At 35.7% G+C, this 20,415-nt stretch overlaps 2 protein-coding genes across 2 annotated transcripts in view; both read right to left on the minus strand.

Moving 5' to 3' along the window:
* Nucleotides 1-20,415, minus strand: part of Adgrv1 (adhesion G protein-coupled receptor V1) — a 479,179-nt gene that overhangs the window by 155,919 nt on the left and 302,845 nt on the right. The window contains exons 83-84 of the mRNA XM_042690972.1: nt 16,597-16,713; nt 3,820-3,998 (exon numbers count right to left, since the gene is read on the minus strand). Coding sequence (XP_042546906.1) covers nt 3,820-3,998; nt 16,597-16,713 — 296 coding nt within the window. The remainder of the gene's footprint in view (nt 1-3,819; nt 3,999-16,596; nt 16,714-20,415) is intronic.
* LOC122117267 (U2 small nuclear ribonucleoprotein B''-like) lies at nt 13,011-13,947 on the minus strand. The gene is given in 2 exon segments (XM_042690973.1): nt 13,011-13,756; nt 13,758-13,947. Coding segments are annotated over 2 exon segments (672 nt in total). The 5' UTR covers nt 13,892-13,947; the 3' UTR covers nt 13,011-13,218.

Raw genomic sequence — 20,415 nt, forward strand, 5'->3', positions numbered from 1 at the left:
GTAGTATGTCTTAGTGAAAGTATATACTTCCAGGTAGCATTCCAACTTTCAAAAGTCAAGCAGTAGAAACATTTCTAGCTGATCAAAACAGAATCTGTCACCAGGAAATTTGTGTTGAAAATTAGTATTGCAGAAATAAAAATATATAGTTTCACAAGAAAATATAAAGATACTAAATTAAGTAGAGAGGAACAAAGTAGTATAACTCTCAATATTTATGGTATGAAAGAACAATAGCAATGTTCTATGGTGGTTAAAATAATGTAGAATAAATATAATAGAAAGATGAAATAAAACATTGCTTGGAAAGTAATAAAAGTACCAAAAAGTAAGTCATATTTGTATTTAAATGAAAACAATACATGAAAATTAGGAACACAGAGCACACAGATACAATCTGTATATTTTACCCGAGCATACTCATAATTTGGTATTTTCATTCAGCAATAAAGTTAAGTGGTATATGTTTAAGCAATTTATGTGTCAACCAAGGAAATCTCAGTGAAAATTATATATTTTAATTGAATTATCATGAAATGTATTCCAAAATATGCAATAAGAAAAGAAATTATTATAAAACTCTCTGCATTAGACAACAGAAAATTAACTCAGACATTAAAATTAACAGAATTGAAAAGATGAGGATAGGAACTGATAAAATTGTAAACAAATGTATAAGACTGCACTTAAGGTAGGTTTTAGGGAAAAATAATGTTGATCAATGTCTAGCAAGCCTGCTTTCCAGAAACTTAGGAGACAGATTTCAAGAGCAACAAGGTTCAAGGCCAGCCTGGGTAAAATGTGGGTGAAACTACATCTTAACCAATAAGCTGGCCATGATAGTGTGTGGTTATCATCACAGCTACATGAAAGGGGTAACTGGAGGACTATAATCTAAGCCTGGGCAAAGCATACTATCCTGTCAGTACATGAACAAAAGCAAAAAGGGTTGAGGTACTGATTCAAGGGGCAGAGCACCTATATAGCCAATGTGAGAGGCTAAGTTCAAAACCTCAGTACCACAAAAATGAAAGAAAAAGCTGGTTTCACCACAGATGTTACAAACGTTAAAAGCTTGCTTAAAAAACAGGATGGATTTCATCAAAGATTTAGAAAATGGATAACGCGAAATAGAAAATGTGAATAATTACACATGTTTTAAGAAAATGAATGTGTGATTTAAAAGCCTTCCTGAAAAAAAATCTTACAGAAGTCGTTCTTCATTTGTGTACTCTTCAAAGTAATAAGAAAGAATATTAGATTTCCTGACTCTTTTTTTTTTGTCAGTTGTGGGGGTTGCACTCTGGGCCTAGGCACTGTCCCTCAGCTCTTCAGCTCAAGGGTAGTGCTCTACCACTTGAGCCACAGTGCCACTTCCTTTTTTTTCTGATGGCTTTATTGGAGATTAGAGTCTCACGGACTTTCCTGCCTGGGCTGGCTTTGAACCGTGATCCTCAGATCTTAGCCTCTTGAGTAGCTAGGATTATAGGCATGAGCCACCAGTGCCCAGCTTTCCTAATGCTTTTATAAAATCAACATAACCTTAAATTTCACTAAAGCAATGGAAAACTCATGTTCACATATTAGTGTATAATTTTTTTCTTTCTTGCTTTTGTTTCTAATATATTTATAAGATATTTCTTTGTTGATTTGTATATCCCTCCCCCTTGGTATAACCCCTGTATTCACTGTATTTGATGTTGGTATGATTTGTGGAGGGAAAGGGAAAAAACAAATAGTTTAAATAGGGATACAGGTGGACCCATTGCAACAATATGTACAAGACGTTATGTTGAAAAACAAACTTTACAATTTTGGTGAGTGGAGGGGAGAGGGGATAGGAGGGGATGGCAGGGGGGAGGACAGCCAAGGGGGAGATGGGAAGGGATGGTAAGGGGAAAGAAAGGAGGAGGCAAGAATGCTTGATAAGAAATGCACTCATTACCTTGCTCATGTAATTGTAACCCCTCTGTATGGTATTTTCACAATAAAAAAATAAACAAACAAGAAACATAAAAAAGAAAAGAATCTCTTACTCAAAGGGAATTCATAATAATGACAAAATATCTGCTACTTAAAAGTTGAGCTATTAAAATACTGTGCACAGTCATAAATACTACAAGATAGGATTGAGCATATCACCACAACTTTTCTCAAATTACTTCAACAGAGAATCATGCAAAGTTTTTCTGAAATCAATCCTAGCAGCCCAAGATTTAAATTAGTAACAAATTTAACTATTTGTTGGTTTATTTGCAGCACTGGGGTTAGAACTCCAAGATTCATACCTGTTAGGCAGGTGCCCTATTACTGAGCTACTCCAGCCCTTTCTTGCATCATTGTTTTTTGTTTTTTTACTTTTGGTTTATTTTTTTTTGATAAGATCTTATTTTTGCACCCGCACATGCCTGGATCTAGATCTACATATTTATGTCCTTCGTATAGCTAGGATGACAGCTGTGTTCCACTACCTCATGACCTGAAGCTATTGGTTGAGCCGTAGATTGAGCTTTTTATTTATTTATTTTTTCTGGCCTGGCTTCTAACCAAGAACCTTCCCTTTTCTGCCTCCAAATTATCTAGGATTATAAGTATGAACCATTGGTGCATAACTTGAAAAATTTAATTCAGATAAGACACTATTATCCTTTTCCAGAAGATTAGAGGTTTCCAGAATTTTACCTGGACAAAATATGTCATAGTACTATAAAATGTTCAGTATGAGAGAACAGAGAATCACCTTAAATCTCAATAAAACAAAAGGACTCTATCTTATCAGTATGTGTGTGTGTGTGTGTGTGTGTGTGTGTGTGTGTGTGTGTGTGTGTGTGTGTGTTTGAATGTAAGTCTTGTAACTAGTCTCCATTGTCTGAATGTGGTGTGGATTATTTGTCTGTGATGGCATATGTGTGAAATACACTGGTAAGCATCAATAAGAAGTATTTAGGTATATAAGTACTTAATTATATAATTAGTCATATGCAATAATCCTATTGAATAACTTCTGCTTATATAGTAGTTTACCTTTCAAAGATGTTTTGCATCTATTTAATTTTTTCCCTTAACAATAAGCTGTGAAACACATAAATAATATTGTCCTAATAAGATTGTAAATAGGCTACTCATTCCTATTTAGAACTTCATTTGTTCTCTTATTTTCATTAGATCAAGAGACCTGGTTAAGCTTCTATTTTTTGCTACCAAAGTTTGGATTTGTTTCTCCTTCACATGGCATCAATACAAAAGCTGAGTAACTTTCAGATCTATAAAACACCAGATTCAAGATTGAGCCAGACATATGGGACGTGTATGTGAAGAAGTGCTAAATTTTCTATTACTAGAAATACTTCAATGGGAATATTTAGGAAGATATATCTCATTGCCATGAACTTTCAGTCACTGCATTCACTCAGATGCTGTCTTTAGGTATCTTACCATTAACAGGTCTCTTCCAGAAAACATATTCCTTAGATAATATGCCAAACTCCTTACCAAAAATTTATTACAGCTTTGACTTTTCTAGACATGATTGTCTACCTCCATCTAATAAATTAAATTAGGCTTAGATACAAATTATATGAACTGTTGAATACCCTAACCCACTTGAAAATAATTGAAATTACCAAAGCTATTTAAGAACCATAAATTCTTCTTTAAAGGAGGGAGAGGAGGAAGGACAGCTCCAGACAGTGTGCCAAGAGATCAATCATCTTTCTCAAAGGCCTGAGGTCAGAAGTCGTAGGCAACTGCCTTCCATCCAGCAAAGCTGCTGAGATACAAAGGGGCTAAGGAGGCATGATGCTGCCTCAATGTACTTACAGGTCACCATGAACAAGTCCGTAGATCTGTGGCATGTTTTGATGATAGATTCCTCTCAATATAATGATAAGGAGAATCACCACAAGAGATGGCAGTCCCCAACTCAAAAGGAAAAACAGCAGATATCGCCTCTCTGTGTGCTCATCATTCATCACCAGCACATACCAGAAATTCACAGACTAAGGAAGGAAGCACAAAGTGAACAGACTCAGATTAATGACACAGGACTCAGTCTCATCTGGTTTAGGATCTACTTAATAATTAGAGTTTTGATTGAATTGCTTTTCATTAATTCACACATTCACTCTTTCCTGTGCTCAGGAAATCCAGAACCCTACACGAGTCTTCAAACCTAGAGAAATGTTCACTTTTTCTGAACTATAGATTTTATTTTCTTTCATTTGCTTTCATTTACTATTTACTCATATAATCTCCTATAATTGTTGTATAGATCTATCCTTGAAGAAAGACAGCTTGATATTCAAACCAACTTTCTTTTTTTTTTTTTTGTCGGTCGTGGGGCTTGAACTCTGGGCCTGAGCACTGTCCCTCAGCTCTTCAGCTCAAGGCGAGCGCTCTACCACTTGAGCTACAGCGCCACTTCCGGTTTTCTGGTGGTTTATTGGAGATAGTCTCACGGTCTCTCCTGCCTGGGCTGGCTTTGAACCGCGATCCTCAGATCTCAGCCTCCTGAGTAGCTAGGATTACAAGCGTGAGCCACCAGCGCCCGGCTCAAACCAACTTTCTAGGTAAACCAACTTCATGCTTGTGGTGATAATGAAGCAAGCAAGCCCAGGTTTTCAGACAGTTTTGTACATAGAATCGAACATAGGGAAGGAGCAGACACCATTCTGGTGATTAGGGACATGCTTGTAAAGTGAGCCGTGGGCTGTCTCAAGTAGGAGTATAGAACATGATTGTACACAGAGGATAGTATTATTAGGGGTAGGATTTGTGGCTTGATTTCTTTCTTTCTTTTAACTCTCTTTTATATTCATTTATGTGTCAAACATCTGTTGATTGCTTAGTAAATTTCAGAAAGCTGTCTAGCCTCAAAGGCCTTAGCTGTGAAAGAGATGGAGGAGAGATTTACTATTCTGAATCTTAGATTCCAAATTTTGTGGGCCCAATATTTATTTTACAGTAAATACAATATCTTCTAGGTCTTATGAAGATAAAAATACACAAAGGACAAGTTCACAGGGAGTGACAAGCACATGGAGACAGATCTGGTAGATGGATGGAATAAGGCATCTGAAACCTGTAAATCTTATTATTGGCTCATAATGAAGACCAATGTAGGCTTCCAAAATCTGTCTGTTAGTGTTTCCTTTCCATGAAAGAATGCTTGTATTTAATTTTCATTTAGTACAGTAATGATATTGAATGTTACATTGGACATAGTTTATGCAGTAATAGATCACTTGGAACATGGTGGACTATGAGTAGAAATGTAGAAATTTTATATACACAATTACATTAAGAAGATAATATTAATAAATAGCAGTTCCATGGCCTTGGTTTCTTTCTGTGTACAACAATGGCAATGTAAAGATTAAATATGATGTGTAAAATACTAAACGCTTATGTTTATGAAATAAAGTTAAAGATGGCATGTAAAATACTAACCATCTGTAGACAATGGGACTACTTTCCTAAAATGTCCAATGAGGATGCGACATAAAGACAAATCACAGAAGACCAAAACCAAACAGTGATACAATGGAAACTTTTTCCATGTGAAACATAAGCATGCCTAATGTTCGTGGGAAGACTTTTAGCTGTTGTTTGTGGAGGCTTCGAAATAAGATTCTATCTGGACTAAATTAGCCTTGAGGGATTAGCATTAGGCTAAGTGAGGGAAGGTTAAAAGTAGTTGGTTACTTAGAGATTTCTGTCTTTGATTTTACGTCCTGTCAACACTCTTTATCTGCTTACATCTGTAATTATAAAGCATGTTTTGAATTGTTGCTCATGTAAATTTGTTCTAGCTCCTTTAAAAAAAAACAGTGGGTTCAAAAGATTCTTTTTTTTCCCCCTAGATCTGCCATAGATATTTGGACCCAAACAAGTGGGACGCTCCAACTGTCTGATGCTGAGCTCGTTAGACGGCCTGTTAGGGGAGGTAAAATTGCACAAAACAAGGATCACTGATTAACCCATCTTTGAAATATAAATACTGATTATTTACATTAAGTAGCTGTTTGTGTGCATCAGTGGTGCATGGTACTATCAAGCATGTGATGGGGAAAACGCAGAGAGGAAAGGGTAGATTGGTAAATGATTTTCGAGTCAAGTGATGGGTATATGATTTGAGATATTTTCAAATTGTCTGGCATAGACAGGAGCTCCATTAGTTAGAGAAACTGAGCCTTTTAGCCACCATCTAATTTTACCAAAGGCTCAGATAAGATTAAGGGAAGTATAATTGTTAGTTTTATATATATCATCTTCTTCAGTGAGACTGATTCTTCACTACAAAGCAAAATAAGCTCCAAATGTCCTGTAAGCTGTTGCTAATTGAATAAATAAATAAATTAAATCCTGCATAACAGAAGTACACTCAAAGAGCAACATTTTGCTTTCTGTATCAAGTATAGGCTATGCAAGGGAAATACTATTCAACAAAACAACACTTAGTTCTTCTAGAAATACTAAGTAGCGTACATATAAGACTTGTTCGGACTAATTTATTTCAAAATTTACTTCAACTTTATGCAACTATAGTAAGGTATACTTCCTAGACCTTGAGTTGCCCTTTTCTAAAGCTATTCCTAGAATTTTCCCCAACACAGGCAGAATGATCCCAGAAGCTGTGAGCCTCATGGTTGGGACTCACTTGCCACAGCAGACTTGAGAACACCAACCCATGATGAGCCAATCTTTTATTACTTATGTCCTTGTAGTTCTGTGATAGTCTAGGTTGATCAACTGGAATAAGAGGATTTAAGAGTTGTATGGTTGTTGTAATCCCAGCACAGTGAGGATAGAAAGTATAGAGTGGGAAAAAAAGAAAATATAGAGTGGACATGCAACTTCCTTTTCTATTCACTCACAGGCCCTCCTGAGGTAAAACTGCACTGGAAGTTCTGGGGGTTTAATCAGTTATATTATATATTTAGTATTTCTTTCATACTTTCTTTTCTTTTTCTTTTTCTTGGGTCGGTTGTGGGGCTTGAACTCTGGGCCTGGACGCTTTCCCTCAGCTCTTCAGCTCAAGGTGAGTGTTCTCCCACTTGAGCCACAGCACCACTTCTGGCTTTTTCTGCTTATGTGGTGCTGAGGAATCGAACCCAGGGCCTCATGCATGCAAAGCATGAGCCTCCTTCCCAGCCCCATTCTTTCATACTTCCAATGTATGTTTAAGTTAGCTCAACTTACTTATTCGTTTTCCAAAAACATTTGACAGAGATCAACATGCAATCTTGAAGAAGTGGGGTGAACAATCTCTAGTCACTCCCACTCTTAAAAACAAAAATGACAGAATATTGACTTTCTTCCTATGCCCAAGTTCAAGGCTTCCTTTTCCTTTGTAATCTCACTTGAGATCATTAAAAATCACCATGTTTGCACAGTGGTTTCATGTTGACTGATACAAGTGCCCCATGAATCTTAGTGTCTGTATGCTTTGACATAATGTAATGAAGGGTATCCATCAGCCTCACTCAAGCATGCTATGTGTAGCTAAGCGTGACTTTCTGCTCATTGTCTATCTTGAATTTTTTTCTGCTAAAAATAAAATGTGATCTGAAAAATGAATATCTAAGTCCCTATTTATATTTCTACCTCTAAACTTTAAAAAATCTTGTTAGAATTTGTTAAAGCTGAGCCATCTCAAGACCAGCTGATATCACCATGTACTCATGTTATACTTTTTGCTAAAATGTTATCAAAAATTTACGAGGTATAGTAAACTGACTTGGGTGTTTCTATAATTCATATACATTCAAAATACCAAGCTATCTAGCCTTAAGATTATTCAAACTAGTCTGGAACAATCACAGAAGACAAGTCCAAAAAGATTCAAATCACACCACAGACCATTTGGAAAGGTACAACAACAAAACTGAAGTTTAGAAACCCAGAGGTACAAAAAGCAGGGACACTGTTGGTTAAGACACATCTTTAATATCAACTCTAAATCAACATCATTCTCATTATTTCTCATCTTCTTATTTTCATTATTACTCATCAGTAAAGGATGATGTACATGATTTTGTAAACTTACTACAATTACCAATATATGAAGATAGACTAGTTGGTATATTTGGTTAACTGTTGGTACTTGGAGAATTTAAAAGTCAATTTTAATACACATAAGGAAAACTATGTATTTCTGAGATTTTTCCCAGGAAAGAGTGAATCTACACAAAGGAGGATTCGCAAAGACCACCCCAAGATAAACATACTGATGAAGAATAAATTATGTGAACACTACATAATATGTTGGTTTTTGAAAAAAACTATATAAATTTGATAAGATGTATTGATTAAGAAGTGGATTTTTCTTTTGAAATAACTGATAACTAATATAATTTGGCTCCTTTGGGTTCCAATGTTCTAATATAAAGTAGGTTGAACTATAAGGTGTTAATTTCCAGATATGTGTTTGAATTATTGTGGAAATTATGACTACTTGAGTGAAAATATGAATGGCAATGATATGCGGTCTATAATGTATCAATACAGACCTTGCACATTTCACAACCATGTCTTCTTATTTAGAGATGAAGAAACAGGCAAGAAGGGAAGAACTTGGGTTTCTCATTTAGTTGAGAGCAGAACACAGTCAAAGCACCCTCACAGACCAATATTTTCTTTCTTCTTTTCTTTTTGTCCTTTCTTTCTTTCTTTCTTCCTTCCTTCCTTCCTTCCTTCCTTCCTTCTTTCCTCGCTTGCTTGCTTCCTTCCTTTCTTCCTTTTTCTTCTTTCTTCCTTTCTGTGCATGTTTGGCTTGTTAGGGACTGGCACTCCACCATTTGAGCCATACCTCCAACTTAGTTTCTTGCTAGTTATTTTAGCGATGGACTCTCCTGTATTTTCAGCATTGAATCTCAAAATCCTCCAGATATATGCCTCCTAGGTATGTAGGATTACATGAAGCCTAATTTAGTTTAACATGTATTTCCATAGAAATTCATATAATGTTGTGGAGATTCTTATATAAATGAGTTCATTTCTTGTCCTCCCTTTGCACTTCATATGTAACTAGAGATGCATTTTCTTGGCAGAAGTACATATGCAGATACCATTTCTCCTCATTCATACTCTCCTTAACATGTAATGGAAATTTTAAAAAGTTTACTGGAACATAAATAGCTGAAAGTTAATTATAAGCAGTGACAGATTGATTTTTGTGTAACTAGCACATAAAGTGAAAAACTTCAGTAGATTTTTTTTGTTGTTGTTTATTTTTGATCTGTAATGGGCTTGAACTCTGGGCCTGGGTCCTGTCCCTCAGCTCTTCAGCTCAAGGCTAGCATTCTACCACTTGAGCCACAGAACCACTTCTGGTTTTTTGGTGGTTTATTGGAGATAAGAGTCTCAAGGATTTCCCTGCCCAGGCTGGCTTTGAACCATGATCCTCAGATCTCAGCCTCCTGAATAGCTAGGATTACAGGTGTGAGCCACTGGCAACTTTAGTAGGTTGTTTTATATAGCCAGAATTGTAACAACTATTTTATAATTTGGTATAATCCTAAACATGTATCTGTTTGTCTATTTTTATTTGAAGCTGAGCATGTTAGATCAAGCCTAAAATCCTAGCTATTTGGTAGGTGCAAATGAGGGAACTGCAGTTTGAAGCCAGCTCAGGCACAAAAGTTCAAGAAACACCCATCTCAAGCAATGGCTGGACACATTATCCCAATGACATGAGTAGAGGAAATACAAGTGAGAGGATAATAAACAGGATAGCTTAGGCAAAAAGTGAGATGCTACTTTGAAAATAACCAATACAAAAAGGGGTTGGATGCATGGTTCAAGTGGCAGGGAACCTGTCTCACAGGTACAACACCAGAAAAAAATACTGAGAAGATTTGACAATTTGGTTTGATTAAATACATACAGACATGAATTAACTGTGGAATCCGAAGATTTGGCAATTTGGTTTGATTAAATACATACAGACATGAATTAACTGTGGAATCTTAAAAACTTTAAATATGCAAAATGAAGAGATATGCAAATAGAGAAAATATTGAGCAATAAGATAGAACTCTGGTAAGTAGTATCTCATTTGATCTAGGCAACATTTCTGCCATGTTTTATTATTGTCTCTCTGCTTCTGTAGGAGGAAACTGAGGACAAGAGAATACATTTCCCAGAATTCCAAATGAAGTTGTTGGAAGCGTAGCTGATTTTGTTTAAGATGTGAAGGACCAATTAAAATACTCAAAGATACTGTTGGTTAAACAGAGAGAGTAATAAATGAAAAGACTAGATCTATATGAATATTTAATAAAATTCCCATGTGGACATAACTATTTTCAAAATAACATTTTCAGTGACGACTGTCTTTTATTTTAGAAAAATTAAAATCCTGTCTTATTAAATCTTTGATTGCCACAGGTCATAATTATGCTTTCATGTATTTCATAAACACAAAACCATTAGTGTATTCATATCTTTTGAAATGTCATCTTTATTTTTTAATGAATAATTAGTCTATTTGAACTCCATACATTTTCATAAAAAGGCTTGTATATAGGCTGTCTCTTATGTGGTTATTAATTTTTTCAATAGACTTCTTCAATTGATTTATACCATTAAGTTCAGTAGCGATCAAAAACACTATCAACTCTTTCCATTACCATATGCTCTTAATCATTCATTTCAGATGTGAATGTAAGAAATGTTACTACATATCCTTGTTCCCATTGTCTTCTCTCTGTCTCTGTCTGTCTGTCTGTCTGTCTCTGTCTGTCTGTCTGTCTGTCTCTATATATATGCATATATATATACATGCATGAAATAAATTGCAATGGTTTCTGAAGCATGGAGAATTCAGTATTTCTTGGCTATATTGTGTCTATCTTAGTAATTACCAGTCTGGTATCCCTCATTCTTTTGATGTCCCTTCAAATTAAACCAATGACAAAGGAAAAACAAGGCTAAATTTAGCTTCCCTTTTCCTGTTGCTATGGACTGGCACAGAGTTGCTTTTATGCCCAATAGAGAAATAATCTGATTATTTGTTTTCTCCTAGCCTGTTTATATGGAGAATTTAAGATGTAAATGCTCAAGCATAGTTGCAAAGTTAGATTTCTATCTTTAGTCTGCTACTTAAAAATGTATTCTTTGACTAAACTTTATTTGGATTAGGTAGTGTCTCTAGATATGAGATGAATAAACTAAAAGGAAAAAATCTAAGATCTGATCATATTTCGTAAGGAGGGCAGAAAGCTCTCAGCAGATTGCAATTTAATGTGGTGCTTTGAGATAGTCATCAACTAGGCATATGAATATATAGGCAAAGTTATATGTCTAATTGATTATTGCATATGAAATGTCTCAAATAATTTACTTATAATGTGTTTTCTTTCTTGGATTCACTCATAATCTTATAAACCAACCAAAGATCTTTTTATACAAGCATTAACACAATGTCTAGGAACTAGTTATCTGAATACTCCCTGAGTGTGCAAATATTCAAAGTACAAGCATGTTCAAAGAAGCATTGTTGATAATAGCATCAAACAACTGGCAAGAAGCAGAATTTCATCAATCAGATACTGCAAAAATAAATTATACAATAGCCATGCTATAGTATAGGAAAAAAGTATAGTTCAATACAGTGAATTTAAAATGTCTAAATTTAGATAAACACATATAAATACATATGCCTGAGTATGCTAAAATATATACACATTCAAGGACACATATGCATGTTTGTTTATATATTTATAAATATTTTGTCTATTTGTAGCATATCTCTGGAGGGATACACAGGAAGCCATTAGCAATGTTTAGCTTTGGTCATAGCATTACAGATAGAGCAGGAAACAGAGAATATGTGAAAAAGTAGGAAAGAGACATGCTTTTATTCTATATTTCTTTGAAGCTTTTAGGTTTGGTTCCATTAGCACATGCTATCTCTAGAACGAAACCAAACCAAAACATAAGAAAGGTGTAAAAATAAAATAACAACCTGGCAAAATAGAGATACACAAGATTTTAAAGTCTCATGAGTCTTTGTTGGAGTAAACATGACCCTGCTATCTTAAGGAAATGGGAAATGGTTTCCGTAATGCCACTGAGTAAAGTGACATGAATTGCAAACAGGACAACTCAGTGTTCCTGGCCCGGGGGGGAGTTGGTAAGTTGTTTGCTTTAAAACAAAATAAGCAAAATATTTAGTTACTCCATTCCCACCATGTACTGAATAATTTCTCTGTCAAAGGAAAGAGGAAACTGAGGAAATAGAATCAAGTCTGCTAGTTATGTAGTCTGTATACACTGTGCAAGGGCTTTCATAAAGAGCAGAGAGATTATCCAGCTGCTTAAGGATTTGCAACATGTGTTCCACTCAGTCAGCTGTCTTTCCACCACTTCCATCGGACTTTTTTTTTTAACAAAAAAAATATAGTAACTATACTAGAAAAACAGACTACATTTTCAGATCCCTTCTATATTATTTACCCTAAGCAATGAAAAACTGTGTAGAGTGTGCAAGATTTCTGAGCAAGACACCACCTTTAGCTTCCTCCATGTATTAATTCATTTGATCTTTCCAGTTTGCACAGAAAGGTACTGTTATTGCTGCTGTCATGTCTGATAAGAAAATTTACCTAATGCAGCTTGGTCACTTTAGCTCCTCTAAAATATCTTCAAATGTTTTCTAAAGTATTTACAGCTGAGACAACAAAATAACTTTCCAAAATAAAGAGCTTTTATTTTAAGAGTTAATACATGATGCAAATGTAAACAAAAATTCTAGCATGCATAACCCAATGACTCAAAATTAATGATTAACTTATTATCCTTACAAGCTATGTGAACATAAACATAATGTCAGATTCTATCCTCTAATACTATAAAATATGAACCATTCAAGTATTAGTATTCCTTAAAATAATTCAAGCAAATTTGACTAATAAGATTGGGTTAACAGTAGTCCAACCTAATACATAATGTTTAAAAATAGATTTTTCAGCTTGAAAAATGTTTGGCACACAGCATCTTTTTTTTTTAGGATACACATAAGTTTATTGTACAAAATTAAGGCCTTAATATTTCACAGTTAACTGAAGCTAAAGAAAAACTGGATGATTTTTTTAAAATGTCACAACAATTTCACTTTCAGTCCTTTCAACTTCAACTTTAAATGACCTGACCAAATGTTATCAAAACAAACACTACAAATAGTGTCAAGTCCTTTAAGGAAGACTAGCCCAAATGTTATTTCTTGGCATAGGTGATCTTCATGGCATGGGACGGTGTGATCTTGAAACCTTGCAAAGCATCCCTGGCAGCTCCGGCCTGCCCATCATTTTCAAATTCAACAAAAGCAATGTCATGCCTCCCAGGTACCAGACGGACTTCCTTGAAACCAGGGAACTGATTGAACAGCATGGACAGCATCATCTCATTAGTCTCTTCTGGTAAGTTATTAAGGAATAAAATATAGTTTGGAGGGTAATCAGGGACCTGAGGATTTGGTGTTGAATTTCCTTGGGAACTAGCTGAATTTAGTGTTCCCTGTCCAGGCTTTTTGTTTGCAGTTGTTGCAGCCTGCTCCACAGTTTTAGCTTTCTTTTTTTCCTTTTTCTTTTCTTTGTCAGCAAAAGTACCACGCATTTTAGATATTATATCAGAATCTGTTTTAGCATATTGGATTCTCATTGGTTTGACATAAAATGGAAATCCTTGTAACTGTCGCAAAGCATTTGTAGAGGAGCCCAGTTCCTTAAATATAACAAAGGCCTCTCTCATCTTCAGTCTTCAGAGCCACGATATCTACCACATGCCCAAACTGAGAAAATAGGGCATACAAGGATCTCTTCAATTCTTCTTTTTTAATTTTGTCATTCATATTGTTGATATAAATTGTATGATTTGGTCTGATATCCATGTTTGGGTCAAATCCTTTAACTCTCCTTTGCGACTCGTCTGCTCACGTGTAACTGGGGGGGAGGGGGGGGCCTTATTCGAAGTGTGGAAAACCGCCCAGAAAATGCTCCACGCCACCAGCGGCGGGTCTTCCCCGTACGGAAAACGGGATGGAAGTCTGCACATAGCATCTTATAAAAGGGAACATGTAGGCTAGTAAAGTGGCAACCTCTGACCACAAAGTAACCTATTAAAAGAAACTTACCTAGAATTCAGAAGTTACTGCAATTTTTCCTGCGGTCGCACCACAAACCATGAAAAATGTGTGGTGCACCATCTGAAATACATTAAACTTCACTGACACTTTAAATAGTTTTCCTAAACCACGAACCATACAGAAATCTAATTAATTTACTCACTGTGCATCAGCCACAATCAAATTTACTAAGACTGGAAGAACAGATTGAGCACACACCGATCTCCTTTAAGTTGAGTGAAATCTTATTTACCACTTTGTTTAATGATGTTGCAAAAGCAGGAAATCCATCTAAGCATGTGTGATAGTTGGCCATTTCTCTGGCATTTGAATAAATTGTAGTGATTGGATTTACTCTGTTTCTAGACGTCGTTTCTTCAACTTTGGTACTTCCATTGGTAATAAAAGATCAAAACTTGCTTTCCTAAGCTTTGACCTAATTACAGATTACATTGTAACCACAGTCACTTCTATACAGTTCCTCATTGCAATCAAGGTAGTATTCTGTTCCCCTGTTTGATTGCTACTTAGTTTACTCTGAACTAAAATTTCGACTCATTTACATTAAATTTCATCAGATGACGCTCTCTCATTCTAGTAGGTAACCTATCTGTTCAGCTTCATCACATTGACTCTACCTGTCATGTCAATGCAGGCAGCTTGCAGTGCTCACTAACCTTTTGGCTTTCTCATCTGAAGATTTCCTGCCTTTTCATCCAAGTTGTTCATCAGAAACTCTGAATAGGCCAGGGTAGACAAAGACCTTCTGCACCTCAATCTAAGCACCGTACAACAACCCATGTGCTAAAATGGTAGCTTCAATTGATACACTCCTAAAGCATTCTGTTACCACAAAATTTATCTTAAATTCAGCAGATATGTTTTATGTTATATGGCTAAGTTAAAAAATCCTTCTTGATAGGAGACACTCAAAGAGCTCTAAAACGCTATTTCTATGGGCAAGGAGTATTAGGCCTCTAAGTACATTTAGAAACAAACTTTGGAGGGAGTTATTGTTTAGTTAGGCTTATACAGTGAGTGGGAGAGCCAGAATTTAAACTCAACTCTTAGACCCTGCTTGTTCTAATTAGTTCTGTTGACTGTATAGCACAGCTCCCCTGCTCTTCAGCATCCACTCTTATAATAACCTACCTTAGAAATACGCCTCTCTTGAGCCTGTGTGGTATACTACCTCATTCTCTTTCTACTTATACCACTTTTAGTCTTGTTAAATCAAATACCATGTCATCATCATCGTTATCATCAACAACAACAATAAAAATATGCAAGTGGTTGAATTCATCTGTATACATAAACCAGTTTACATACACACTGAGAAAGCCACATGAGATTATGTCAATCACAATGTGATACAACTAAGACATTTAATTCATTCCTTTGTCCAGGCTATCCTATCTCCAACTCACAACCAACAGGAATGTCATTCCAAAATTTACATCATTCCCTTTAAGTGAATTTTATTCTTTTTTTATCCCTTTTGATGCTTAATTTTTTATTAAAAAATTTTTATTAATAAGTTTTTTTATTGTAAATATACCATACAGAGGGGTTACAATTACATAAGCAAGGTAAATGAGTAATTTCTTATCAAGCATTGTTGCCTCCTCCTTTGTTTCCCCTTACTATCCCTGCCCTCCCCTCCCCCTCCCCCCCCCCAGCCAAAGTTGTAAAGTTCGTTTTTCGACAATGTCTTGTACATCTCATTGTTGCAGTGGGTCCACCTGTATCCCTATTTAAACAATTTGTTTTTTCCCTTCCCCTCCACAACATGAAATACACTGAAAACAGGGGTTATACCATGGGGGAGGGACATACAAAGCAACAAAGAAATCATCTTATAAATATGTTAGAAACAATAGCAAGAAAGAAAAACCATTTGAGTCCTTATCTTGGGGTTCATTTCACCTAACATCAACTTATCTGACCATTTCTGTTTGTCTCAGACATATACTAGTTATTGCAAATAAGGAAAACCATGGGACCTATGCTTCTTTGGGCCTGGCTTACTTCACTTAATACAAATTTTTCCAAGTAGTTCCACTTCCTAACAAATGGGGCAATGTCATTCTTTCTGATGGAGGCATAGAATTCCATTGTATCTATATACCAAATTTTCTTGATCCATTCATCTACTGAGGGGCCTCTGGGTTGGTTCCATATCTTAGCTGTGGTAAACAATGCTGCAGTTCTGGGCTTGGGCTGAATTTTATCCTTTCCACTAGATAAAAGCTCAAGTTTTACACCATACCTAATAGGGTCCACATTGCAATCTTCATCTCCTGTCCCTCTCATGTTTACAATCCTACTTTGCTATCTAATATGGAATCCTTTATAGTCTGGGTGTTGGTTATGTGGAATAATTCAGTTTTAGCATAAAGAATATCCGATGCTAAGACCTCCCCACCTAGATCATGGAAGGGTATTAGAGGATGGAGGGACCTAGTACCAACCTGAATGAGCATCCAGCTGAACTGGCAAAGATACAGGTAATGTGTGACAGCAGCCATGGCTGCGCAGCTCTCCTCGGTGAGTTGGGGACTTGCATATGCAGATGCCAGGAACACAATCTGGAAGAGAAGCAGGCATTTCTATGTTTAAATCACGCTAAAATCGATGCAGAATATTGTGGAGAGGCACTGCTTTCTTCATTCATTCACATGGAAAATAAGTTGATGTGTTGGCTACACTCATATGATTAATAAGACAAATACTTTTTGTTTTGGTCTTTTTTTCATTTTTCTTACTTTGGGAAGATCAGGGGGTTACAGAAATGGAGTGACCAACATGTGAACAAATACAGCAGTAGTACTCACTAGGCACTATGTTGAAAATGAACTATACAACTTGTGGGTGAGGAAAGGGAGGGAAAAACTGGGAGAGAAAGAGGAAAGGGATGATAACCGTAATCCCTCTGTACATCATCTTTATAATGACTATTCTAAAAACTCTAAGGAAAATACATGATTAATTTTGAGATTGACAATTTATAAAATTTTGTGTTTCTAAGGAACTCTGAATAATGCTGTTGCTCTCTAGTTCTTAGGAGGAAATCCTCAAAGTAAACTGCATTGTTCTCACTGATAGACAGTCCCATAATATCCATTCATTTTAACTGAGTATAAAATAGGAAATAGACTTGAAAATAAAATTCTTAGTATGGGTCAAAGCTGATTGAAAGAGAAGAATGAGAAGCATTCTTTACATCTGCAGCCTTTACCAGAAAACAACATGTATAACAAAACATAAAAGTAAGTTTGAATTGTCAAACCCTGGCATTACCTAAATATCTGTATTTTTATTTCAACCAACCTCTAGCCTTTGCTCAGAAGTAATTCTCACAGTGGAGTCTCTTTTGATGACACCTTTTTGTTTTCATTGTCAAGGAGTTACAGTTACGTAAGTAAGGTAATAAGTACATTTCTTGACAAAGGACAATATGTTGGAAATGATCAGTACAACTGTGGGGGAGGTGGGAGGAAGGAAAGTGGGGAAAAATGAGGGTAACATGTTTGTCAAATACTATTTCTGTATTAATATTATCAAAGCATTTTTCTACTTCAATTTGCTTATATTGTAAGTTGATTAACTGTGGAATGTTAAGTATAGGATAGCTACTGCACTATTGTAATACAAAATCATTTTTAGTTGCTAAAACTGCATTAAAAATTTTTTCCATCTGGGCATATGAATGTAATTCTAGCTATTCAGAAGGTGGAAATAGGAGGATTGTCACTTGAAGCCAGCCCAGGCAAAAGTTAACATAAGACTTATCTTAGAAACAGCTGAATATGGTAGCATATTACCCAAACTACTTGGGAGGCAGGAGACAGAGGTAGAAGTAACTTGGTTCAAAGCCAAGTTACCATGAAACCCTATCTTGACAAACCAACTACAGCAAAAGGACTGGAAGCAGGCATCAAGTAGTAGAACACTTGCCTAGCAAATGGGAGGACCTGAGTTCAATTCTCAGTACCCCCTCCCACATACACACACAAAGAAAATTTGTTTCTTTGGTGATGAGGGGTATGCAAGGTGTGTTGCTTCTCACAGTGTGTTACCTGCCAACACCACACTTTAATATTGCTTCTTCTCCCCTAGTTATTCTTTCTTGGTTTACAAGTACAATTCTTATAAACCTCACTGTACATTGCTATCATTTGTTTCAGAGTTAATGTCCCTTAAAATATACTTAGATAATAAGAAAAAATTTCTTATTACTCTCTTGTTTATCTGTTTTCTTGTTCTTTGTGGATTTTTATAGGAACATATTTCCATCTGGAACCATTTTCCTGCTGCCTGAATGACTTTATTGCTAGCCATAACTTCTTTGGGCTTGTATATTTGATGTCATCTTTATTTAACCTTCATTGGAAAGGCATTGAAGAGACTTAAAATAACTTTTCTCTGGGAGCTTAAACATGTTGCTGCAGTACCTCCTCATTTGCATTATTTTTGACAAAAAGACATCTGCTGTAATTCTTATCTTCCTTCCCATGAATGAAATATGGGTAGTTTTATTTTGTTCTGTTTTTAGAGTTGTTGCTTGTAGGATTTTTCCCTGTATCTTTAGTTCTGACCAATTTTATCTGTGTGCCTTGGAATAGTGTCTTCATACTGAAGTTCAAAGACTGATGTCTACTCTCATACAGTTTTCTATTTCTTCTCTCAATTTGAATGTCCTTTGCACTCTATCTAGGCTGAAAGTAGAAATATAGTGGGCATTTGAGGGGCACCAAGCTTCATAAATCTGTGGGCTTATAGTTTCAATCAATTTGAAAAAATATAATTAATTTTTTCAGATAGTTTTTCATCTACATTATCTTTGACCTCAATTACATATCTATTAACTTCTTTCACCCTGTGCCATTCCTATAGCTCAGTAATGCTCTGTTGATGTGATTTTTCTCTTCTTTTAGATTTTCATTTTGGAAAGTTACATTGATGTCCTTTCTAGTTCGCTAATTTTTCTCCCATTGTCCTTAATCTGCTTTAATCTTCTCCAGTGTATTTCTCGTCTCACACAATGGGTTTCATGTAAAAATTGAATTGATATTATCTATATATTTACATATTTTTCTTCTTTTTGGTGTTTTTGGGACTTGAATTCAGGGCTTGTGCACCATTCCTGAGCATTTTTGCTTAAGGCTAGCACTCTAACACTTGACCCACAGTTCCATTTCTAGCTTTTAGGAGATTAATTAGAGATGAGAGTCTCACTGACTTTCCTGCACAGGCTGGTTGTAAACCACAATCCTCAGATCTCAGCCTCCTGAGTAGATAGGATGCCAGATATGAGCCACCAGTTCCAGGTTAGCATCTGTTTAAATATTTGGAACTCAGCTATAATAATTATTTTAAATCCCTTTTAAAAACATTCAGTGTTGTTAATTTATTGATTAGTATCCTAATTCTGTACCATATTTTCCTTTTTTTCTTTATATATTTTTATTGTAAAGATACTGTACAGAGGGGTTGCAATTACATGAGCAAGGTAATGAGTCCATTTCCTATGGAGCATTATTACAACCTCTTTTATTTTTCCCCTACCAGCCCTTTCCTCCCCACCTCCCCAATTCCTCCCTTCCCTCCCCCAAAGTTGTAAAGTTCATTTTCAACATAGTGTCTTATACATCTCATTATTATAAAGGGTCATCCTGAATCCTTATTTCAACATTTTGTTATTTCCCTTCCCCTCTCAAAATTAGAAAAATGTATATACAAGATGCAGGACACCAGAATCAGATACATCAGGGATTGTACCATGGGGGAAGAACTTACAAAGAAACAACAATAAAATATAGTACATTATAAGTACATCTAAAAGAACAGCAACAAAGATAAAACGTCTTGTGTCCCTATCTTGGGGTTCATTTAGTTTAACATCAGGTTATATGGTTATTTCCCTCTTTTGTCAGGCATGTTTGAATAAAAGCCATTTCTTTTTGAGTGTTGGATACTTGTACTCCTATATTTTGTAGCTTGGTCTAGGATGTATCTGGAAGCTGTTTGAAGTTTTTAATCTTGCTGTTAAAAATTTCTTAGGCAAAAAAAAAAGTTTCTTGGGCAGAAGTATAGTGTTCACTCTAAGGCTCATTTTCCCCCAATGAAGGCAAAACATCTCTATATTCTCTATCCAAATTGTGTGAATCTTAATTTTTTTTTTATGTAACACATATGAGTATGTACTACTCTTGGCATTGTACCTGGGATGCTTCCCTCTTTCTTCTAGATATCCTCCAGCTTCCAGTGCTTTCTATGCACATGGGTTG

The sequence above is a fragment of the Dipodomys spectabilis genome, unplaced genomic scaffold (genome assembly GCF_019054845.1).
Source record: "Dipodomys spectabilis isolate Male_0828 unplaced genomic scaffold, ASM1905484v1 ptg000140l, whole genome shotgun sequence".
Classification (NCBI taxonomy): domain Eukaryota; kingdom Metazoa; phylum Chordata; class Mammalia; order Rodentia; family Heteromyidae; genus Dipodomys; species Dipodomys spectabilis.